Source organism: Poecile atricapillus, chromosome Z (assembly GCF_030490865.1).
Source record: "Poecile atricapillus isolate bPoeAtr1 chromosome Z, bPoeAtr1.hap1, whole genome shotgun sequence".
Classification (NCBI taxonomy): domain Eukaryota; kingdom Metazoa; phylum Chordata; class Aves; order Passeriformes; family Paridae; genus Poecile; species Poecile atricapillus.
This window is the reverse complement of record NC_081289.1, coordinates 26271079-26295976: the sequence shown is the minus strand read 5'-3', so window position 1 is coordinate 26295976 and position 24898 is coordinate 26271079. Positions and strand designations below refer to the sequence as shown.

Below are 24898 nucleotides of genomic sequence, written 5' to 3'. Positions count from 1 at the left end.
AAAGTCTCTTTAGACTAAAAAACCCAGGTCCCTCAGCTGCCCCACATAGGATGTGTTTTGTAGATCTTTCACAAGCCTTGTTGCCTTTTGCTGGACCTGCTCCAGCATCTCAATGACCTTTTTAAAGTGAGGGGCTGAAAACACAGTCCTTGAGGTGCAATTGATACTGCAAATCCTGGATCCTGTGAAATGGGCTCACCCTGAGTGCCAGAGAGCCCTGAGGTAGCCTGGTGTTGAAATGGTTTTCTTAGTAGTGCATCATGTTCCAAGCAACCTCTAGGGAAGACTCAGCCCAGGTACCAGCTCTCAGCTGCACCCTGTTCCATAGGCACTGCATCCATGGCATCCATGTGTCTCAGCTTGTCAAGTCTGTGTCCTGCACTTCCCCTCCCTCTTTTGCAGGCCATAACAAGGATGTAGTTGGACCATGTCCTCAGGGAAGCAGTAGGAAGGTGTCTAGGACAGATGACAAGTGGTTCTCAATCCTCAGCGCAGTTTGGAGCAGTTCTTGGTAGTCTTGAGCCAGACACAACAGTAAAAATCACTTGTGTGCCTGCCTGAGCAATACAGACAAAAGCAGAGATCACTGATTTTGCTCTTATTTAAGATCCATTCTTGGCAGAGATAGGCTGTTTCCATTGAATCAGCTCTGCTGGGAGAGGAGGGAAGACACAAGATTCAATCTCACTGCTTTCTCAATATTCTAAGTCAGCAGAAGAGCCCTCCAGGAGCGTGAATGGCGTTTCTTAATGTGAGTGATGGCCAGTAGTCAGGCTGTGGCAGCAAGGGCCTGGGGAAGAGCCCTGTGTGTTCCCTGTGTGTATTGTGGCTGCAGGGGCTCCAACATGAGAGACGTGCAGTTTCAGTCATGGGTAGCAGTGCAGCTGTGATGAGGGTGGGAGTGTTAAATAGTCTTGACTTCCAGCAGTGGCTTGATACACTTCTAATGACATCTTTGGAGCAGATATATTAGATTCAGATGCACTTCAGAAATAATGGCCAGTTAATTAACCTCATTTTATGGAATGATGGCTTTTGCTGCAGGGGTTTCTGCCAGAGGATTCCCAGCTTCCTTTCTTGTAAATCCTTTGTCTATTGTTTTGTTACATTTCTTTCTTCAAAATATAGATCCTTCCCCTTCATGCAAGGCTCACAAATATACAGACATTCAAGCAGAATTAGGTACACTGGCAGAATTACTTTTATAAAAGCTTATATTATGCAAAGATAGAAGAAAATGCTATATTTAGAACCTGGGTCTACATATATTTTCCTCAGGTTTAGGCTTCTGTATAAGCTCAGTCTCAGTGATGTCATTCAGAGTATTCCTGTGGGTAAAGCTGTGAATAGGTACAAATAATTATAGGAATAGATCTGAAGTCTGTATTACAAGTAAGACGGACAGATTTAGTACTGACAAAAATTTGTTTTCTTGCTGGTATCAAAAGAAGAATTCCCAGTGCTGCAGAAAAACGCATAGCACAGCATTGTCCGTGTCATTAAAAAGCTACAGGCAAGTGTCTTTGCTTTAAAACAGGATGACACTTTTTCAGCATTGCAGCAGCAGCTTATGGTTATTTAATGCCATTGAAGGTTGCAGTCATGCACCTTGATGAGCACAGTCAGACTCTGTCCTTGCTCAGAGCGACACTGAAATCAGCAAGGCTTTGGGTGTGCCCAGAGACTGTCAGTACGTATTGCACTGCAGGACTGGGAATTCAGGAGTCATTTCTGTCTTCTTCTATCCATAAGTGAGTCCTTTTGCGACTAACAAGAGCAGAGTCTGTGTAAGAGTGTGATAAGGCAGAATGTGAAGTCAATGAGAGAGCAAAACAACTTTCCTAAAGATACAAGATAGAAAATGTGCCACTTCCCTTGTTTGTACAATGGCTTGTCACCTCTTGCAGTTAAAAATGTGCCCAGTTCCTAATTTAAATATCTGGCTTCAGCTCGTACTCACTGATCTTTGTCATTTGGGTTTATCTTTTTTCCTGCCAGTTTGCTCTGGAATGCAGACCTGCTGCAAAGCATTTTTTTTCTTGGTGAAAATACTTGTGCCAGATTCTGCTTGGATATTCCTGTGGTTCTGTCACTGAGCTTCTGCCCTAACCTTGAGCAAGTCAATTAGCTACTTGACTTAAGAAAAAAGTAAATAGTAGGTTTTAGCAAATGAGGCCATTTGCAGCATTAAATGTGTGTTTGTCCAGCATTTCACAGTCCTCCAAAGGAAAGTGTTACAGAAGCTGGTGAGCTGCTCCATTAATGTCTGCTCATTGAAAGCTTTATGCAGCACTTGAAAGATGAAATAGTGCACTGAGTTTCTGCTGGCTGTATTGATCAAACTTATTTTAACCTCTATTTATGCTTGTTACTTTCTGCAAATCCTCTCAGAAATTGCTGTGCTGTATTCCTGTGCAGCCAAGATCTCCCCAGGAATGCAGGACATTGGTCACTGAACCTCACCATCCATGCACAAGTAAATTAATTACATGATTCAGTGGCTACCAGATACACAGCTCTCCCTCTCATGTTAAATTCCCACATTTCTCGTTCCTCCCTCTCTTTTTGTAATCTCCCATTTTCTCTGTCCCCAGTGCTAGGGATTATACACACAGTGTTCCTGGTGACAAGCTGTACTGCTGCCTTCCTGTTTTTATGGAAGTTTTCTCTGCAGGAAAGGAAGCATGGCCACTGCTCTGCTGCTGGATGAAAGATGAACAGCATGACTGAGCAACGTGCCACCGGGAGCAGGGAGCTTGGGGCAGCCCCTGCACTGTGCTCTTGTAGGCACTCAGAAACCAGGAACCATTTACCAGATTTTTTTTTCTGTTTTGATGCTAACAGAGGCTGGGGCTGGAAAGGAAAGCCACGATTTTTGGCAAAGCTTGCAGGAGGTGACATGGAAAAAAGGAAAGGTGTCTCTGACAGAGCCAGCTTGCCATACTTGCTCTGCTCCTATGGCAGGCAGAAAGGTATGGTGAGGGCGTGGAGCTGTGAGTCCTCACACAGCTCCACCCCGAGGTCACCTCATCTACCAGCTTCAGCCTGATGCTTCCCACAGGTACAGGTGCACTAATGTTCCTCACTTCTTTGCAGGTCACTGTTTCCAGGCATGCTGGAAAGTAAGATGAGGCAATAAAAAAAACAAGTGTTAAGGAAGAAAAGCTGGAAACAATAGATTCTTTCCCCCAGCACCCTCTTAGAGTGTGTGTGCCAATGTGGAGAGCTACTGCCAGAGAAAGGGGAAATAATGAGAGTCCTGATCCCCCCAAGAGAGAGTCAAGACCTCTGCAAAATAGTTTGTACAGTTTTAGGCCAGATGGATTTTTGAGGGAGGGAAATGGGTTGTTTCATGTAATTTTATTGAACTCCTCGATGCACTAAACAGAGTTTCATCTCCTTGAGTCCTGGGATTATGTGAACTTTAAAAAAAAGAAAACAGCTTTATAACAGAATTGTTTCTAGATGTCATGGCTGCACGGAGAAGCTTCAAAACATGACTCATAAGCATGTGAAATACCAGAGAGCAAAATTAAAGAGATTTTAAACGATTAGAAAACACAAACAAACTAGTAATGTTGGAGTCCTACTCATCTAAAATGCTTGTTTTTGGCAACATCTTGTCTCACCAGTTCTTAATTCCAATTGTTGCCCACACAGACATTTGCCTTTCTGTGGGCTTGGTATCTCCAGAAAACATCCACCCCAAAAGCTGTGACTGTAGGAAGGGTCTTTGTCCAAACAAAGATTAATCATGAAACAGATGGGTCGGTCCACCAACACTTTTGCATATAATGTGATGTGTAGCTGCAGTGTGTGCTCAATAGTGGCCCCAAGAGGGGAGACAGTTTGGGGGATGGCTAGAGCCTGCTCACCATCATGTGCCTCTGTTTACTGTCCTCAAACCTCACAAAGGTTGGGAAATGTGATACTCAGGTACTCGGGTGACAGACTCATTAAAAAGGGATGAGAAGGAAGCTTTAGCTAAGCATCAGCACAGGATGGGATTTTGAATTTCATTTTTATTGCAAAGCCCGTTGAAACAAGATCCTTTTTAGTGGTGGGCTACCAATCACTAACACCCACTGTGGCCCTGAGAGCTCATTTCCCAGGATTTGATTATGTTTTGAAAACCTGCAGTACACCAGACACCTGAGCAATGGTCACACATAGATGAACAGAGATAAAGACACATCAAAGGACTAAACAGATCTGTTTCCCTGGGTGTGGAAATACAGGTGTTTATTTTCATATGGATTTGTATCCTATATTCCTCTAAGTCCCCCATCCACACCCCCTATTGCAACATCCTTTTCACAGTGAGAGTTCACTTCTAACATGGCATGTCAGGTTCCTCAAGTTTTCCTACTTGAGAGACACTTGATGTTGTGTGTGATTTGAAACTTAGGCCAAGTAAAACATGTCACCATTAGCTTCCACTGAAACATATCAATAAGGGCAATTCTTTAGGTTTCTTTCTTCCATCCAAGCCACTGATTGTTACTAAACTTGCCAGCTTGGCCATGCAGGAGCACAGGAGCCAATGGTCTTGTAGCAAACCAAACTAAAACTGCATCCCTCCCCAAAGAAAAAAATCCAGACCATTTTTTTTTTTTTCCATATAGTATGGTTATTTTGAACGTCATAACTTTATTGAGACACCAGTAGTTACCACCTTCACTTTGTTAACCACAAATATATAGGACATTGTAAACACAGGTGCCGAGGTGGCGGGGTTTGCTGTAGTTGAATTTTGGAACGGACAGGGGCAGGGGGAGGGGGAGGAGGGGTGAAGGGACACTCGGGCTTACACAAGACCACTCAGAGGATCCTGTATGCGGCAGGCCATCCATGAGTCATCGTATATACGCATATATGTATAGCTTTATATTATACATCTTTTTAAATATATATATATAATATATATACTATACACAGGCAGTAATGTGGCAGGGGAAGGGGCAGGGCAGCCCAGGTGGTGTTACAAATGCCACACAGGCAGCAGGGAGTTGTCTGGATGTTTGAACTTGCTGCATGAGGTGGCCTCACTGGGTTCCTTACCTTGTACCTGCTCTGGGGATGGGAGCTGAGACTCCTGTGGGAACCACCCTGCAATGCTGCCTTCCTGGGTCCTCCCAAGTGCTTGCAAGGGTATAGGGACAAAGACACCTCCTCCCCTGTGGGAACTGCCAGGAATAACGCAGAGAGGAAGGGCATGTAATGAGGTGATGAACAGGGTGATGGGGATACGGGTGATCCAGGGATGGGGACACATCAGGAGGCTGAATCCACAGACAGAACTGGGGCAAGGTTTCATCATCTCTTTGCCCTTCACAGCCTCTGCTTCCATGAAACAGTCCCTTACTTGTGGTCTTCGTAAGATAAGAAGACATCAAGGGGCCATTGCTCCCAATAAGGGATGTGTAATCCTATAATGTGGATCTCTAATTGGAACAAATGGCAGAGGGGGAAGAAAGCCACCTTATCATTTTGCTTGTACAGCCTCCCCTCTGATCTCCTAATCTCTAGAGTAGGGCTGATCTCACCCACACTTAGAATGTAAAAGGGACATGTTCCAGTCAGCTGCTCAGGTCTCGCCTATGATCACCAGAAATAGGCAGCGTCTTATCAGAAGCACCTAAGATAAGATAACCAGCCCTTTAGGTAGGTCTGTATGTCTCATCAGCTACAGAACCAGCCAAATGCCAATGGAAATTGCACTCTGCATTTTAAAGGGCTACATGCAAACAAGCAGAATCCCACTCCCAGGTCGGTCACCACCAACCCTCCACTGCAAAGGCTGAAAGCACATGAACCCAAGCAGAGTATGTCTTCTCCCACGAGCAAAACAAGTTGTCCAAGTATCTAATGTTGTAGAGTGCCCTGTCACATTAATGCTCTTCTTATGACACAAAGCAAGGAGAACAGCGAGATGGGAGGTAACCCAAGATGAAGTCACCTGGCTCATGTCTCACTGAAGTGGTGCTCTGAGGGGGAGGCTCATTCCTGCCTCAAGCCCACCTGAGCCCATCAGCTGATTACATGAGGGAAGCAAGCCCAAGAGGATAAAGAAAAGCTTGCTCATTAGTCAGCCCCAAATGGTGTTTAGACACCTACGTAACTCTGATGGGAGGAGGGGCATGCAAGCTGCTCCTGCACCACACCCCAAAACAGATCCCCCACATACTGCCCATACCTCTCCTTATGTGCCTAGTCACTCACAGAGAGGGATCTCCCAAAAGGTACAACACATTTTTGTGCTGAGGGATGGCTACTTACAGCCTCCACCTCCTCTTGGTTCCCTCCCCACACCCCAAATGAAAGCATGACACAGATGAGTCTGGGTGAGTATAATAATTTCTCTCCTCCTCCACCTTGTCAATCATTCTTCTTCCCTGGTGGGAGACAGACAGGAGGGTGTCCCCCCACATCCAGTCACAACAAACCTCTCTCAATAAAGTAAACCCATCCCAAGCCTAAATATTAGGCTGAACCCACAGAAACTGAAGCTCAAGGGTCTTCCTTCCAAAAAGCACCTCTCCTATTTACAGTATTGCATTCACTTATAGCCACAGAGCAAGGGATGTGTGCCTGTGCCCAGTCATTCCTGCTGTGTCCTTAGGGCTACCTGATCCCCTGTTCCTGTCCTCACCAGTGGGTAATCACCACCAAGGCAGAGCAAGCCTGTGGAGGACAAGCCATGGGGACAGCCACTGGCAGCACAAGTGTGCCGGTAGGAGCAGGGAGAAACAGTGCCTGTGTAGAGAGGAGAACACTGCTCCACTTCCCTCTGGGGGCCTGCTGCTCTACAGTTTCTACCCCTTCCCTATCTATGGGGCGCTGGGAGGAGGGAAGAACTGGTAACCTTGGTGTCCTCCAAATGAGATGTTCACAGCCACAAGCCAGACCTATGTCCCATTCTCCCCACTCCTAGGGGGAATATGAGGAATAGGCTGAATGTGCATTGCAGGCACCAACAGATTTTGGATCTGTTCCTGACCTCTGCCACTGAGACTAGTGTTGCATCAAGCAGGGTGACTGCCTAGGGGATGGACCTCCTCACTGCTGCAAGGTAAAGCCTGCTTCTTGTGCTCTGAGATATGTCTGTGCCTGGGAGAATTGTCTAGGTAGCTATTGCTGATTTATTTCCATTTAGGGGAAATCTGGGAATCTGTCTTCACACACAGACCTAACTTCTAACTTGAAACAGAGAGTGGGCTTACACAGTTGTGTCTTTACTTGGAGCAAAATCATGAGGAGTGTGGAATGACGCCCATACAAGCTCTATCTAAGAGTCACTGCTGCCACCTAGTCGAGGCTTTTAAGTCAGCCAGGATCTGAGATGTTGCAGAAGAGCACTAAGGTATGGTCTATGGCAAGTACAGAAAGTCCAGTTTTCAGACAACTCAGTCTGGCCCAAATCAATTCTCTGCACACCAAGACCTCCTCCCTATCTGAGTGGGAGGCAAAGTGCAGCCGTACAGGGTAGGACCCTTCCCAGCTTGCATCCTTCCCTGCACCCCTCTGCAAGAGCCAGACACCTGCTGGCCATCCCAGCAGCAGTACTTCTTTCTAAGTGGGGTCCTGCTCCATTCCTGTGTTCTACACAGATGGTGTCAGCAAGAGGCTTTGTACTATTTTAAAGGAACAGAGGCATAGAGGAAGGTTCAGCAGGACCTGAGGAGCAAAACTATCTTTCTCCTCCTCCTGCCCTGGGTGAAATGACAAAGCTGCCCTTTCCCCCTTGAACCAGCCCAGCTGGAGTTGAAGGCTCTCAGGGCCCTCTAGAAGCCCACCTCCTCCATCCTGCCTCCACAGGCACTGGATCTGGGCCCAGAGACTGTGTATGGCTCCCCTCCTGCCTCATCAAACACTGGTCTGGGAAAAGCAGTGACTAGCAGGATGTACAGGTGAGAGGAAATCACCTCCACCTCAATCCATGGGGGCTGAGGAAGGAGTGAATCTCAGAGCACTACCCCTCCACTCCGCTCAATCTCTTGCTGTAACCTACAGACGTGCCTGTGATTTCTGATTGTACCTGCAAATCTTCTGTTTTCCCTTCCCATTTTCTCTCCTTGTGCTCCTCCCCCTCCCCAATACCACTTCTCCCAAACCCTCTAAAAATAAAGCACCCCTCCCTCACTAGCATGTGGCAGGGAAAAGCCCCCATCTTTACATGGAGGACATTGATCCTTCTGTCCTCCAAGCCCCTCCTCACACTCTTCAATGCTGACTCCAACACCATTCTCCTCCCTGAGCCACGAGGTGCTCCAGACCAGTTTGGATGCTCCCACATCTACTCCAACCTTTAGTGATACCATCTCTTCTAGGAAGGTCCCCAGTTCCTCTCATTTCTTCTGTTCTGCCTCCAACACCCTTTCCCCTGCCCTGCCAGTGCCATAGCTCCTCTCCTGTCCACAAGACAGACTCTGCCCTCTGTAACAAGACAGGAGGGAGAGGAGGAAAGGAGGGACCTTCCTATCAAAATGCAGATTTTGGAAAAAATTGATTCTGGCAGGTAGCTTGGTGGGAGAGGAGAAGGAATAGGTGATAGGACCTTTTTTCCTTTTTTTTTTTTTGCCTTTTTTAAAAACAATAAATAAAAACAGATGACCCAGAAGGCTGGAGCATAGCTGAGAGCCACCTCTTGTACCACTATGCACGTGTCTTGTTTGTGCCTCGGCTTTCTGCCGGCAGTGGGAGCAGGGGCAGAAGGGAAGGGGGAAGGGAAAGGGGCATCGGTGGCTCAGTAGTTCTGCGTTTGGTACCCCTGTGTCTCGGTGTCAAAAGCATCTGCTGGAGGGGGCTGCTGGTATGTCCCCACCGCATCTGTAGCATCCTCCTCGTTCGTGTAGGGAGCATAAGGCATGCCGGAGTCCTGGCTTGGGTCCATGTAGTCCTGGGAGAAGAGGGCCGAATCGGCACCCAGCTGGAAACGCTGATACGCCAGGAATGCCTGGCCCACCTTTAAGGGAGGAGGTGAAGGGAGGAGATGGGAAGCACAGAGGGGAGGGAAGAGGAAAAAGAGGAGGAACGTACCGAAAAAGAGAAACAAACAAAAGTGGTGTTAGTAGTGGTTATGGATTAGTGTGCAAGGCCCACCTGGCAGATTGCCGGTGAAATGCCCCAAGAGCATGGAAGTCCACACTCTCCCACAGAAAGCACGAGCCCACAAGGAGAGAAGAAGACTGGGCAAGGATGGCTGCAAGACCAGCTGGCTGTGTGCAGCCTTCCAAGGCTCCCTGCTTTCTCTGGGATGTTCAGGGCACCTCCTGTCTGCCGGTGGAGTTTCACCAACATCACACAGGTCGAGGAGGCTCAGTTGGCATGTGGTTATCCCAGTCAGCCCCTCCTGGCTGTGGGAAGGCAATCTGCCTCAGCAACACCAGAGGGCTTAGCTGCTGGGCTGCGTGTACCAGGCCATTTAACTTGTAAAGGCCAGTAAGGAGAGCAGGATTTGACACCAAGTACTGAGGTAGAGGTCACCCCCTGAAACACTTTCATCAGTCAACATCCACAAGATGTAGCACAGACCTTGGGAAGGAGCAGCAGGAAGCAAGGCAGCTGCTTCCCAAACCAGGGGACAGTTTGCAAGTAAACTGCTGTCTCCTGCCTCAGGCACTGCAGGCAGGGCACCTTTTGGTGGACTGGGGGAGCAGGGTGGCACAGGGTTCAGCAGGCGTGGCTCACTGTCCCAGAGCATCCCTGAGAGGTGAGCAGTCTAGCAGGTGATGGGGGAGAGATTTTTGGGGAATGAGGTTTGGGAAGAAATGGAAGAGATAAAACGATGGGAGCAGAGGGCATCTCCTGGCTGAAGTATTAAGTCTGAGCAGTCATCAAATAAAGGCACAGTGGTGTTACATAGCATTAGTTAAGGTATGGGTGAGGGAGAGAAGGGAGCAGAAGAGGAGAAGAAATTGCCAGTTCCAACCTTCCAGAGGGAGACGCCCTGTTCAATGGACAGCCCCGCACCAATTCAATGGCCCATATCTTCCCATCCCATGCCCTGCAGTGACCACACACTCATAGTCAGGGCATTGGAACCAGCTCTGCTCAGTGACCTCCTCCAGCTGCATCCCTCCACCCCTTCCCCCAAATTCTCCTGTCAGCAAGGGGCACTAAGGCAGCAAGGATGGGGAGTTAGGGAACAGGGTATTGTATTCCTCCTGAAAATTAATGTCTCTGAGTCTCCGGAAAGCCAGAAATGCCAGGAAGCCCTGTGAGGAGAGAGAGTGGTGTGGGAAGGAGAATCAGTAAGGTAGAGCAAACCAGAGTGTTTGACTAAAATAAAAACAAACCTCAAGGAACCAGGGGAAGAGGATGCCTGTTTGGCCACTTGCAAGCCTGTGCATGGGAAAGGATCACTGCAGGTGATGACACCTCCCAAAGTGTCCTGAGGAATCTCTTGCAAAAGCCCTGCTCCTTGTCTCACTTTCTGCTGGAGCTTTCAAGGGGCTTTTGGCAGCACTCGAGTGCAGCACACAGCTCATGAAGGGAATACACACTGCTGTTCCTCAATCTTGCTTGGTGTCACCATGGTGAGGGTGCTGACAGCACAACCCTTTGCAGCCCCACTTCCTCTTGGACAGCTCTGACCTTTCCTATCTGGCCCCTACAGATAGGGCCTGTAGGAAGAAGAGAAGATAAAGCCCCAAGGGCTTATGCATGGAGACAAGGTTAAAATGCTTTCCTGCTTGGCACTATCCTGTCACTTGACAAAAAAATCACTTGTGCTTGGTGCTCTCAGATGCAGGAGGGAATCAATATTTATATTGCACCCAACAGTTTTTCTAGGAAACTAGCAATAAAGAACTGCTGGGCAAAGGACCATCTTAAGACAGCACCATCACCTTCCTAAAAGGTGACCCAGTGAGGTGGCAGTCCAGTGGTGGGTAAAGAATCCAGAAGAACAATGAAGACATCTTGCATGACGGGAGCAAAGGTGGAAGGGAGATGGGTGCAACCCCTGGCCTGCAGGTCCCTTCTCTGTTTAGTGTCTGTAAGGTGAAAATGAAGTCCTCTGACACACAGAGAAAACAGTAACAGGCTGTCCAGAGAGGTGGTAGATGCCCCATCCCTGGAAACATTCAAAGTCAGATTGAACTGAGCTCTGAGACACCTTGATCTAGTTGCTCTTTGCAGGGGGGTTGGACTTTAAAAGTCCCTTCCAACCCAAATTATTGTATGATTCTATGACAATGGTGGCTGGGGAGCTGGCTTGTCCAAGGCCATATTAAAGGTCTGTCAAGAACACTCCTCACTGGGATATGGGACTCTCTTTCCCATTGTGCTTATTAGTGCTCTAAAACCTTCTTCCATATAAGTTTTTGAGTCCCTGTTTCGTTCCCAACCACCTCCTCTCCTGCTTTTCTTTCTCAGAAGCCATGTGAACTGAGATCCCAGAGGGAACCACTCTTAGCCAGTCACCTTTCATTCCCCACAAGATAATACAGCACAGAGGACATTTGATCCAACATCATGGCTACTGTACTCACCCAGGTAAAGATGGAGAAGAATGAGAATGTGATGGCTGCTCGGGCTGCATCTCCTCCCTCATTCAGTGGGTTGTCCTCTGGTTTTGAAGCTTGCCACTGGTTGGTTAGAAAGCAGAAGCCAACGAACCAGAGGAATGCCCAAAAGGCTGGGATGGACCACCACCAGCATGCCAAAGGGAAGGACAAAGACGAGAAGAAGATATGTGTGAGCATAACATAGATATATTACATTTCTCTGGAAATTTCAATCCTCTGAGACCCACCACTATGTTGCAGATTGAGCCAAACTGACTGCTCAGCCAGTCTGAGCCCAAGTGAGCTGGCAGGCTCCCTGACAGCAAATTGTCAAGGTGACCAAGAGGTGTCTGCAGAAAGCACCTCAGGAGAGTTCATTTGCTCGTGTTTGGATTGATCACAGGACTTGCATTTGGCCTTGGGAGGGAGCCTGAAGGGCTTCCAGTACTAGAGACATCACCTGGGCTCTATGAAAGAGCCACTGCTTCACAATCCTGTCCTGCAAGGACAAGCAAAGAGCAATTCCTTCCACAGGAGCTGCAATAGAGTGGGAAGCAGCTGGTCTGCAGTTACAGAGACCAGCTTGTACTCAGGACAGAACAGCTCAGGGACTCACATCAAGGAAAGGTGCTGAAAGATCACTAACATGTTGTGTCCCCAGGAAAGGGGTGAAGGTAGAAGGTACTGACCCTCTGCCAAGCACAGTGAGAGAAATGGGCATTCCAAAGCAACAGAAAAACAGGGCACAATCCTTCCTCTTGTCTTGTCAGCTCTACGTAGGATTGCTAGGCAAGGGGCTAACTGTGAAAGAACTTGCAAGCCTGAAGTCCTTTGCAAATTCAGGTGCTTCACCTGATCCTGCCCTCACTCCATTCCTGGCCCCTTTGACATACTCCAGGGGGAGCCTGACATGGAGCAGTTTGCCTGAATGGCTGGAATAAGCCAGGAGGAAGCTCACCCGAGACTCCGATGTCCGAGAGCACTGCCTTCTTGCGGTCCTTGACGCTGCTGATCTGCGGGAAGTAGGCATCCAGAGCCAGGTAAAGAAGGCAGCTGAGGAAGGCGAGGACACCCACGGTAATGCCATAGTTGCAGGCATTGTGATTGCGGTTGAAAATGCAGTGCTCTTCTACCTCATCCATGCGGTTCACGTACCCTTCATTGACAATGGAGCCGAACACCACGATAGAGAACACCTGGTGGGGAGGGAGGCCGGAGACACATCAGGGCAAGCACCATCTCTCTGGACTGGCAGAAAGGAGCAGAGTTCTACAGGGGACAGACACCCTTTACCAGCACCTTTCTGCTCTGCTGAGCTCCTGCCCTGCTGCCTTGCCCGAGTTGTAGCCACAGGGAATTTTACATGGTCTCATTTTATTTCTGAGGATTAACTTAAAATAGGACATTTTTAGATTGAACCTTCTTATCCATCTGACCTAAAGTGATGCAAAGCAGCTGCAGTCTGGAGTAAGGGTGGCTTCCCACAGACACACAGGGAGGTGACATGGAGTATAAATTGGGATATGGTTCTGGTGCGGGTGCCTGCATACAATGGCTTCAAGTAGTGGAAATCCTCTTAGTCTGCTCTTACTCTCCCACTCACTCCTTTCTCTTCAAGAGATTAATTGTTTCTACCATGCATTTGTTCACTGATTTTATCTATCAAGCTACTACGTTCTTTTCCCCATCCACCCTCCCACAATCCACAGCCCTGTTTGCTCTGCAGCTCCATTCTGCTGGGCTTCCATTCTCCCCATTTCCCCATGGCACACACCTCTTTCCACCAGTTTGCCAAGAGCCTGCTTCATGACAGCACCTATCCTTCTGTCCAACATATAGGTGCCTCCAGATTTCAGAGGCCAAAACAATACTTCAGGACCCTACTCCAGGTCCATTTTTCAGGGCCATTGTGAGTCGTCCCTACCTGTCACTGCCACTGCCACTGCATGTTATTTTAAATCAGGCCGAATTAAGGATGAGTCCAGGTAGAAATGCCCTAATCCGCAGTTGCTGGTCTAATCTTTGCTCATGGGCTTAGCCTTCGTCGCCTGCCACAAGGCTGTCCCTCTTTGACACAGCAGGTTCACCAAAGCAGAGAGCTATTTACAGCAGCCCCAGTCCTGCACCTTGCATCTCAAACAAAAACGCTTTCCCTTCCCCACAGAAGAAAGCGGGGAATATTAAGGCAGCATGTACAGATTTTTCTTTGCAGGGCATCTGGAGATCCTCACTAGGAACAGCCGACTAGATGCTGCCTGCAAGAGCCTCAGAGAAATGGGAATGGGACTTCAAGTATGGGATGAAATTACATATGACGTGCACTAGAACATTACCAGGGTACTCTGCCAGCATGGGAAATGTCTGCACAAGACCTGGCACCCTTGGAACCACCAACCCATCCCCAAGGAGAAGCAGCATGTAAGAAGATGAGGAGGCCAAGTCTTCTACAGAAAGTGGAGCTAGGTCTGAGTCTTTGCCTGCTCAGGACCCCAGTTCCACTTAACCCAACCAAGCACCAGAAGACAACCCAGAAAGCAGAGAAGGAGCTTTGTGAGTGCAGGGAAAATGGTTGATGAATGCCAAACCAATACACCACCTATCATCAGTGAGGCTGGATACCTGAGATCCAAAGCACAGACCTCTGATGCATGGCCTGTGACATTAAGAACCAGAGAAAAAGCCTTACTCACAGTCCCCCAGCAGCCCTTGAGCAGATACTCAACATCAACCACATTTCACCTGCAAAACTCTAACAAATATCCATTGACACCAATATTATTTTTTCACCTCAAGTCTCATAATTGGGTCACACTTGGGTTGCTGAAATTGGGTGTATCACGCTAGAGCAAACTAAAAAAAGCTGGAAGCTGGTGTTCCCAAGCGTAGGAGCTGTATGGGTTCTCTGAAAATCACAAGAGCTTTTTAAGTTTAGAAGTAAAATAACCAATTTGTCCTCCTCCTCATCCTTCTTGCAAATCTAGATGGATCATATTTTGCAGAAATTGCCCGTTTAAATTAAATAAGAATGTCTTCTGCTAGAAGCAAAAATTTCATCCTCAAAATTTTAGCCTGAATAGTTTGGAAAGCAGCAAAATTACAATTACAACTGACAATTACAGCCAGGCTCTTCCAGTGGGATGTCTAACACACCTTCACAACAGGCTGGGCTGACAGGTCTGCTTAGGGTCATTGACAATAACACTCTGTTCCTCTGACCCAAGGAAGAGCTGACAGACTCTCATGATGTGACATCCCAGTATGAGGCTGTGACCAGCACTGATGCTGACACCTGAAGTACCAAACTCCATATATTGAGCCTACAAAATGGGTGCCCTGTTTTCTGCAGCATTCGACAGAAAGCTTATCTTCTTTTAGGAAGATGAGGAACAGCCTCTAAAGTAGCATAGTCTGGTGTTCAGTTTTGGTTTAGGACTCAAAACTGGTAAAATGTTGATTCCCTGAGTCAGACAAACCCTTGCAATGAGCTGTATTGTGAGTCTCTGCTTACTCATTTGGGATGAATGAACTTCTGTAATGGTCTCTCCCCAGAGACACATCTGTGGAGATACATCCTGATGCACATCTTCTCTCTGCTTTTACCTTTGGGTTTGCTGCTGGGCTGGGCAGATTAATTTCTTTTTGCATTTGCTCTTTCATACCTTTTTATGCTGGCACATCATAAAGGCACAACTCAGAGTCACAAGACTAGAGGAACATCTCCCTCTCCCTAATTTCCAAGCAGAGGTGGCATTCCTAAGCTTCCTTTCTCCATCTGCAGACAGCCAAGATGCCAGACTTCTCTCCTAGGAAGAGAAACCCGTTTCACAGCCTGGAGGTGCCCAAGGTATGATTTACAGGCAAGCATTTGATTTCAGATGGAGTTTTCTGTGGAGATTCCACTAAGCATGTTCTCACTTGTGAGCAGAGTAAGACACTGTGGATGCTTATCTTCTCTGTCCCAAAGTACTCTTTGTCCTTAGGAAAGTTTTCTATGGACCAAAGCACAGTAGCTTAAGAGATGTCTCCTTCTCTCTGTGTTTTCCTCACCATTGGTATCAGCTCTGATCCATGCTCCACTCCATGGTACTGCAGAGAGGACAAAAGAGGGGGCGTGCTCCCTTTGCCAGCCTGTCACCACCCTGATGGCACAGCAGAACGCTGTGAGGCCCCACTGTGCACAGAAGCCTTGAGCTGGGCTGGGTTACACTGACTGGGCAAGAATGAGCACGCTCAAACCGGAGATTCCAGGCAGAGCTGGACAGCAGAAGAAGCAATTGCTGCTGCTGCTGCTGCTGCCAGGCAACATCACCTGTTTTATTCCCATGACGTCCATACCCGGAAATTGTTGTGACAAACAATGTTCTGAAAAAAAAAAAATCATAGTTCTGAGAGCTTAGATCTTGCAGTCTTTAGGAGAAACAGTTGCACACTTCATCCATGGCAGCTATTTCTTGTTGGTAAGGGAGCACCAACTGATGTGGCAACCCATCTTAGAAAGAGCAAATATATTTTGTTTCCTTGATTTCACAATCCATGCCCTGCAAGATGATCCAAGCAGCAGATGCAGAATGAATGACTGCCTAGATTATAAACAAAGCACCAAGTTTTCAAGGATTAAGTGTTTATGTTCCTGTCCCTATCACATCTGCAGCACTTGTAAGGAAATGCCAGCGACCACCAGCACTGTTCTGGCTTCTTCTGCTCTGTTACTGCTGCTTGTGTCTTCTCCTGCCATTTGGCACCCGCTGCATAAAGCCTTGCCTACGGCCACTAATAAAGTGGCCCAAAATACACATTCAGCTGCAAAGAGGAGGCAAGGAGAAGATGGCAGAAGTCTTCTCCTGAGTGAGCAATGAGATGCAGGCAAGTGGCTTGTCTGCAGACTAAGAGGAGGCCTTCCGAGGCTTCCAAATGCAGCCCATCTTTCCACTCAGCAGAGGGAGATCACTGGCCACTTTCTTATGCTTGTTAACAAAAACCAGCCAGCCATCCCCAGCTTTGTGCACTTAAGCTGCCTCATTTCTTCAGCAAGGCTGCTTCGGTCAGTTAACAGACTTGAACTAACTAGATTTTTAGGTTGAGAGGGTTTCTTTAAGCCTCCAAGAGCAAAATCAATTGGGCAGGTGTGCAGCCTGTCTGGAGGTACACATTTAATAAGCAGTAATATATTTGACTACACTCAAAAAAGGACAGAAAAGAGCACTTGGAAAAGATCTGACCAACTCAGCCGTGCTGCTAGGACCTGGCTTTGCTCCACTTCACTGCTCCTTAAACACCACATCAACATAGGTTGTTGCAATCATTTTCTTTGATTCCTGTTTTCATCTAAGAGCTTTGAAGACACCAAGTGTAGCCCAGAGCCAGATGCATTGCAAAGCTGACAGAGGCAGAGCAAAGTGCCAAAAGACGCAGCAAAATGAACTTAATGCTTAGCACTGCGGGGAGGAGACAGAGAAGATGAGAGTTGTCCTCTCCTTGTTTTTCAAGAGGCTCATGCTGACCCTTACAGGCACATAAAAGCTCACTACAGTGAGAAAAGTGCAAACTAGGCAAAATTCTGCATCTTGTCATAAAATACCCTTTTTAACCCCCCCTTGGTAAACTAGGTAATATGATTTTGCCAAAAGCTAAGGTGAGAGATGGGAAGAGAGGCTCTCCAGTCCCTCCCCACTGCAGGCTCAGCCCTGCAGAAAGCCAGGCAAAACCTCCTGAGCATCATGTGAGGCACTTTCCACCATGCTGCCCATCCCCAGCTGTGCATCAGATGCTCCTGAGCATCATGTGATGGATGCAAAGCACGGCCAGCCTCTGGCAGTGCACTAGGTTTTTCCTGCACCTCATCCCAGGACTTTGTCATGCTGCCTTCATGACTTCATCCCCAAGATCCCCCTGATGGCTGTGGTGGGGATGAGACTGAAGAGGGTTTCTGCTGAGCTGCCTGCTTGGGCTTGCCGCGATGCCCTCCAGTCACAGCCTCTGTCGCACTGCGTGCTGCCTCTTCCTCTCACACACCCCGCTTTTTATTCTGTTATAGAGAGGAAATAGTTTGATGACATAATGTTCCTCGTGGGACTTCAAATCAAATCCCCCTCAGGCAGAACGAAGCCATAACCTCTTCTGAGTTTGATCTGGTAATGACCAGGAATAAATCTGTTTAAAAAGAAAGCAAGAGCAGGAGATGGTGCAAATGACAAACTGGCAGAGATGATCTGACTTTCATTTTCATTCAGCCACTTGCAAATGGAGTCTCTAGAAAGCTTTGGAGTGCCCTGCGCAGACATGGAATATTATTATTATTACTATTATTATTGTTGCTGTTATTATTATTGTTGTTGTTGTTGATATTGTTATTTTCATTAAATCTACTTGTATTTAGTTCATTTTGAAGAAAACACATGCAGGTTTTGAGATGCATGGGACTGGCAGCTTGGAAACAGGCGGCCTCTATTTATTCCTCCCAGCCAGCACCATGCAGGCAGCCTCCTGCCCACAGTCTCGACAGTCTGAGCCTTGTGCAGGTGCTGCAGGAGGCCAGTCTCCCTGGACCTCATTTCCCTGAACATGGGACAGGGGGAAAAGCACAGGTATACCAGCACCTCCCTCCCAGCTCACCCTCCCTGGCCATCAGCCACGTGGCACCAGCTCCCTGGCCAAGGCTGAGCCGGAGCAGGTGACTGAAGGGAGAAAGGCTCCGCATCCCTAATTCCTGCCATGGGATCTGGGACACACTCTCCTGGCCAGCCAGCTTTTTTTTCACACATGGTTTGGCAGCTGACTGCCTGGCCATTAACCCTTCTGCCTCCCACCAGACCTGTGCTCAGGTCTCATGCACTTCCCATGGTTGAACAGCATCTTCTGTCCCACCACTGCTGGTGACAGCCCTCCACAATTACATGTCCATGGTGGTATCCAGGTTCCTCTGTGCTTTCTAGATGGTCCCTACATTGCTGTGCCACTTGTCAGTGAAGTGACCACCCAAAAGCTGCACCTTTCTCCTAGATGAAAAGTTCAGTTTTCTTTCTAGCAACACATCTCGCCCTCCTTGGCTTGGCTGTGCCAGCATAGGCAGACAACTGCACCCCGTGCCACCTGCAGTGCCTGCTCTTCTTGCAGCCACGTGGGTCCACTCTGCTGCCTTGTTTTGACACAAAGATTTCCCTCAGCCATGTCCCATCACCATGCAATTCCTCTGCTTCTCTCCCCTGTATGCCTCTCATGTTTTGAAACAGCAGATTACATATGGTTGTCTTATTTTTTGTTCATGTTTCTGACTGTCTTTGGTCCCTATTGCTACTTCTCAGACTTTTATCTGGAAATATCATTAAAGAGAGATTTGTTTCTGCTCCAGATCCTTCCTGGAAATGCTATGCTGGAAACAACACAACCTGCTGTATCCAACCTGAATCGGTGTGCAACTGTGCATATCTGTTGTTCATCTTCTGACACAGCCTTTCACCCAATCTCAGTGACAGCAAAGCTCCAAAAATCCTTTTGAAGCTGACCTAGGCAAGGGCATCCCATGAAGAACTGTCCCTAGGGCTTGACTGAAAGCACGTGCTTTGAACTGCCGTATTCCTTTCATCTGCACCAATTTACCTCACAAGCACACAGCCAGCGAGTGTGGTGGCTGCAGCAAAAATGGGGTGGAGGAGCAGAGGCAGAAAAGCATGAGCTATGGGTCAGGAACATGGGCAATGCTAAATTAACTGAGGAGAGAAAGAAGGTGGGAGCCCAGTTGCAGCTGCTTTTAGACTAACAAGGCCTCCAGGCTCTAAGGCTCTGTTTAACCGCCATTGCAAACCCATCCTACGTGTCCTTGGGAAGAGACAAGTGGTATTGTAAGCCAAACATGAGTGTGGCAGGCCAGGGATCTGCTGGCAAGGCAGGGCATGGGGCTCTCTGCCATGCTGTGGCTAGTTCCCATCCTCCAGCTTTCAGGTGCCAACCTCTCAGAGGGAAGCCAGGAATGTGGTTCCTGTCCTTCACCTGCTGTGTCTGCTCAGCTGGAGCGGCTTGGGATGTGCTGGGGGTGTAAACACAGGGGCCAGCCCTTCTGTACTACTTCAAATCTTCTGGATGCTCCTATCAGACAGAGAACATGGTGGCAATAGCAGCAAGTGATGGAAAAGGAGACTGAGTGCCTCCCCTCACCAAACCTCCCTTCGGAGAGGCAGTGACCTTGGTGTTGGAGGGGGAATTGGCACCTCAGCCTGTGTGACAAATTTTAATGGGCTGCTTTGTCTGTGCAGCACTGGTTAGAAATACTCTTACTCAAGCTCACATCAAAGCAAGCTGGGCCTGCTTCCAAAAACTGAGTTACTTTTGCCTTGTTAGGCTTTTACATCAAGCAGCACTTCAGTTTCTCCAGCCAGCAGGTTTCCAAGCAGACAGGAGCACCTGGAACAACCTGTTTCGATTAGCATTTTACTTATTTATGGTGCCAGTGCTATATCCAATGCCTGTTGGTTGCAGAGGAGCCACCCAGCTCCCCTGCACTGGCTGTGGAGAGCGCTGCTGCACTGCCCTGTGGGTCAGGGCACAATGGGAATAGGTAGGGACGTGCTCACACTCGCCTGCTTTATTTCAAGAATAATCCTGGAGCTGTGCAGCCCTAGCTCAGTGTGGGTCACCCAGCATCACGAGCTCCAGCTGTAGCAACAATAGCTCCAGCTTCTGGGTCACCTAAACATCCAAACCTGACATGGCAACCCCACAGAGCCACCACTGATCACCAGCACACACACCAGGCAACCTTTCTGTAGGGAGACACTCTGCTGTGCCTGCTGACCTCCAAAGCACCCACGAAACCTGAGCTGCCTCACAACGCTGTCGTGGTGGACAGATGTTCCAGAATTGCTAAACTCTTTCCATAGTTTAGCATTCTCCTTGTCAAATTTACCCTATCTCCTCTTCAGCAAGGAGCAACATAAATAATCATCGGTCATCCCATCTGTTCCTCATCCTGCAGTTCTCCCTGGAGATTTGCTGCCACCTCAATTGGGCTGTGAACTCCCTGGGCAGGAGCCACTTTTGGTGCCTGTTGGTAAAAAGCCATATGCACCTCTGTGCCATCATGAAGTCTGCTAAAAGGCAGCATGACCCAAGCCCAAGGTCAGTGCCTGAGGAAGCAATCATGGGAATTTCTGCTCTCAGTGAAGGCTCATCACGTGAAACAGGCCAAAAGGAGCCTCCAGCTTGCCCTGGAGGGACAATGGACCATTCATGCCATGAGCAGGATAAAGGCAAATGAGATCTCAGGAGATGGCAGGCAAAATACTTTCAGTGTGTGCAAAAGCATGTGAATGGAAGGATTCTCAGAGAGACCACGAGGAGGGAGAGCCCTTGGCCACCAGAAGAGTTTGGCTCATAGAACCTGGCACTAGAAAGTCTAAGTATGGGTGCAATCACAGTTTATAAATACCCAGGGGAAAACACCAGGGATGGAAAAGCACCATTTAAATTGAAGGGCAAAAGATCACAAAAGTAAATGGATACTAAAGAGATTAACAGTGGAACCCTCTCTCAGAGGAAGTGAGAAGGGAAGAAAACCACAAACTAGTCTTTTCTCAGCAAAGTTCCTCCAATTTATGGAAGGGGCCATAAAGGGTCTGATGCTTGTGACAGCCTGAGAGAGGATTTCACTGCCCACAAGGTCTCCTCTTGGTCTCAAGTTTAAAGAGAAGACCAAAACTTCATCTAAATTTTTTATATTTGGGATCAGCTTTTGGTTCCCCTGCTTTGTTAAAGGAGAGATGCTCAGGAGGACACACAAGACCAAGACAGTGGTAAAGCTGAAGAAGGAAGGCACAGCCTTGCACCATGATGGTCATGGTGCACCCTCCCTTGCTGAACTGCTGACCTGGAGCACCTCCAGCCTCTGCAAAAGAACTTTAATTTCTAGGGCCGAGTGAAGTGCCTGGGGTAAATCCCATCTTGTCCTCTGTCAAGGTCAGATGGGCAGGGAGAAATAGCATGGGGTCCCAAAGAAATGCTGCTCTCCAGAAAGTGTTTCCTGCCAGAGGAGACCTTGCAGGGCACAGAAATGAGCTCAGCAAGCAAGCCAACAGTGTCTGAGATACTCTGAAGCAGATTAGGTGCCTAATTAAAAAACAAACATATTTCTCATTCTCTCTCCCTCACCTGGCGCCTCTGGGAAGCCAAAATCCTGCAGTGCTTGGATGAAGGGGAAAAAAACCCCACCAGACTGAGAGACAGCTAAAGATAAAATTCTGCCACAGAGATTAGCAACGGGAGAGCCTTTGTAGGTCATATCACGTCCATCATCCCTGGGCACACAGGCTGGCTCCACTCCAGCCTCCCAGGGGCGGGGGGCACGCGTACCCCCTCGCCTGGCGCCCAGCAGCAGCCCCGACGCAGCCAACCCGCTCCCAGCGTGATGTGCTGTACTGTAAACAAGCTCAGGCAGATGGACAGACAGACAGAATGCCCGCATTAATCAAGTCCTCAGCTGTCCTGGGGCTTTCCAGCCGCCCCTCCGAGTCACCCAGAGGGGATATCACGCACCCACCCGGCTGGGAGGACAAGGGCTGCTTTCCCACCACCACCAGCAAGCCAAGCCACCTTCCCTTTTCCTCCTTGTTTCCACCTGGCACCGCTTTTATTTTATTTCCCCAAAGCCAGCCTGCTGCTTTGCCTCCCAGCTCCCCTGCGCATGTGTCTCCCCTGCGTTCTCTCCCTGCCTGCCCTCCCTTCTCCGCTCCCGGCTGAGACCTCAATCTCTCCCCCGCCAGCTCGCTGCTGCAGCTCTCGCTCCCTTAATCCCAATGACCTTCTTGAACAAACGCGCCAGCCCCATGGGCAGCCATGGGATCAGCGTCACGAGAAGAGGGAGAAACCTTCCCAAGACACCCCAGTCAGGCTCCTCTTTCCCCCTGCCCCCTTCCCCACGAATTACAAAGAGGAAAACATTACAGGGAAAGCAGGCTGGGGGGCTGAGAAGGTAAGGGTAAAACACAGAGCAACATCCAGCCCTCACAGCCCGCCTCAACTCACCCCAGCACGGCCTGAGCCCAGCACTCTTTGACCCCTAGGAAAGCAATTCCAGGACTGCAGCATCCCTCCTCCCGGGTTCCCCCTGTCACCCCACATCCTGCTGTCTCCCTGCATCCACCATGAACACACAGAGATGGAAGAGTGAGAAGACATCCCACCCTGGAAACCACCAGAGATGGAGACAGGGTCACGGTCCAGCCTGACTCACTCTTTCCCTCCCCACAGAACAAACCCCAGACCAGCCTGCTCTCACCCTATATGGGCCTACATCCACACACACAGATAGACGTACATCCAGCTGTACGTCTGTGTGCAGGTATACCTGGAGATTTATACATACAGAGATACATAAACCCAGAGACAGATCCCTATATCCAAACATACCTGCAGATATATATAAGAGACAGAGCCATAAATGCTACAGAAGCATATACATACATATCTCTGTGTACAGATCTAGGCTGTGCAGAGACCTATTGATGGACACATGCATATTATATACGTGGATAAATACGCATACACACGCATATATAAAGCATATAATAATAAATATGTAATACATAACAGCATACGATGATAACATATAATAACATGTAATGGGATAGAACATACAGCGCAATGGTTTTATATGTGTGTGTATGTATGTAGGTGTGCGGGAAGGTCAGGTGTGCGCCCTAGAGGGAGCCCCGCGCCCCCCGCAGCCCGGCGGGTCGCCCCCCGCCCAGGTGCCGGTGCCGGTGCCGGTGCCGCTCGCGGGGCGGCGGGGCCTTACCCAGGAGACGAACCGCAGGATGGTCTGCGGCTGCCGGATGAAGGCCTGCGGGTCGAAGGCGCCGCCGGCTTTCCCCGCTCCGAAGGCGCCCCCGTCCATGGCGGCGCGGGGGTGGGCGGGAGGCAGGCGGGGGGCTCGGCGGGCGGTGCCGGGCTGCGCCGAGCCGAGCCGGGCTGCGCCGAGCCGCGCCGAGCCGAGCCGTGCCTGGCAGCCCGGCGGCGACGAGCCGCGCGCGCCCGCCCACGGGGACGCGCCGCGCCGGGAGCGCGCACCCACCCCTTCCCCCCGCGCCGCCGCCCGCGGCACATGGCGGGGACAAACGTGGGGCCAGGCGGGCCGGGGCCGGGCGGTGCCCCGGGTGCGGGCGCTGCGGGGGTGGGAACGCCTCCCGGCACTAAGGCGGGCCACTCCAGACCCCCGGGGGAGGGATGGGGGCGATGCTGCTCCTGGTTTCTGCCGGGCCCCTGCTCGGCCTTAGTGAGAGAGGCCGCGTCTGGGGCCGTGTCCGGTCCCGGGCTCCCACGTACGAGAGCAAGAGCTACCCGAGAGGGTCCCGCAGAGGCCACAAAGATGGTTTGGGGTCCGGAGCATCTCTTAGGAGGAGAGACTGAGGGAGCTGGGCCTGTTTAGTCTGGAGAACAGAAGACTGAGAGGGGATCTCATTAATGCATATAAATATCTCAAAGGTGGGTGGATGGTGCCAGACGCTTCTCAGTGGTGCCCAGCAGAGCAATAAACTAAAACGAGAAATTTCACTTGAACATGAGGAAGAACTTCTACGTTCAAGATGGCAGAGGAACTGGAACAGGCTGCCCAGGGATATCATGGAGTCTCCCGAGACACCTGGGTACCTTCCCGTGTCACCTGCTCTAGGTGTCCCTGCCAAAGGACTAGGTGATCTCCAGAGCCCACTTCCAACCCCAGCAATTCTGTCATTCTGGGATGCTACCCCACAGAAGCCCCCATAGAGGACTAAGGCTGGGCTCTTGGGCACAACCTATTATCCCTCACCAGGTGCCTGCCCTGGACAAAGATGCTCCATGAACCTCAAAATCACTTTACAGCAAAGCCTGGGGCTCTCATTTCCAGCATCTGCCACCCTACCTGCACTGTGTCCCTGGGAGGGAGAGGGAAAAGGCCCTCTGTGAAAATGGGGAGTCAAGATTTTGGAGGGATCCCATGACTCTAGGAGGCAGAGACTGCAAGATGCACACCTTGCACTCCTGAGGCTGCAGCCTTGGCAGTAACTTGGGCTTCTCCGTTGCCCACATTACAACCATGGCCACCTGGCACAGCCAGGAAGGGATGTGTGAGGAGAAGCCTTCCAGCTTTAGGGACAATTCCAGCTCCTTGGCCTGTGCCTGTTGTTCAGAGCAGCTGCATCCCAGTGGTCTGCTGGCTTCTGCAGAGTCCCTGATAATCTGTTTTATCGGGACTGAAATGGGAAGCAAGCCCTTGGGTTGTGACACAGTTCCCTAAGCTCAGCAGTGGAAGCCAAAAATGTACAAGAGCTAAATGTGAGTGTATGAGGGAGATGGAAGAGCATTTAAAGCCAACCCATGGGCTCCCATCGGGAGTTTCAAAAAGTGAGCAGCCATTCCTC

The 24898-nt window shown here is 49.4% G+C and overlaps 1 protein-coding gene across 2 annotated transcripts; it reads right to left on the bottom strand.

The window, feature by feature from the left end:
- Positions 1 to 7156: 7156 nt before the first annotated feature.
- Positions 7157 to 23526, bottom strand: LOC131592910 (synaptogyrin-1-like). 2 transcript variants are annotated; one of them, XM_058864830.1, is made up of 4 exons: positions 23296 to 23526; positions 12469 to 12706; positions 11496 to 11641; positions 7157 to 8965 (listed from the first exon to the last, which is right to left on the bottom strand). In XM_058864830.1, the coding sequence occupies exons 1-4, from the start codon at positions 23392 to 23394 to the stop codon at positions 8747 to 8749; spliced, it is 702 nt and encodes a 233-aa protein (XP_058720813.1). In that variant the 5' UTR covers positions 23395 to 23526; the 3' UTR covers positions 7157 to 8746. The 2 variants fall into 2 exon arrangements, with proteins under 2 accessions (XP_058720813.1, XP_058720814.1); XM_058864831.1 differs by lacking the exon at positions 7157 to 8965 and adding an exon at positions 9803 to 10217 and having other exon boundaries at positions 23296 to 23525.
- Between the last annotated feature and the right edge of the window lie 1372 nt (positions 23527 to 24898).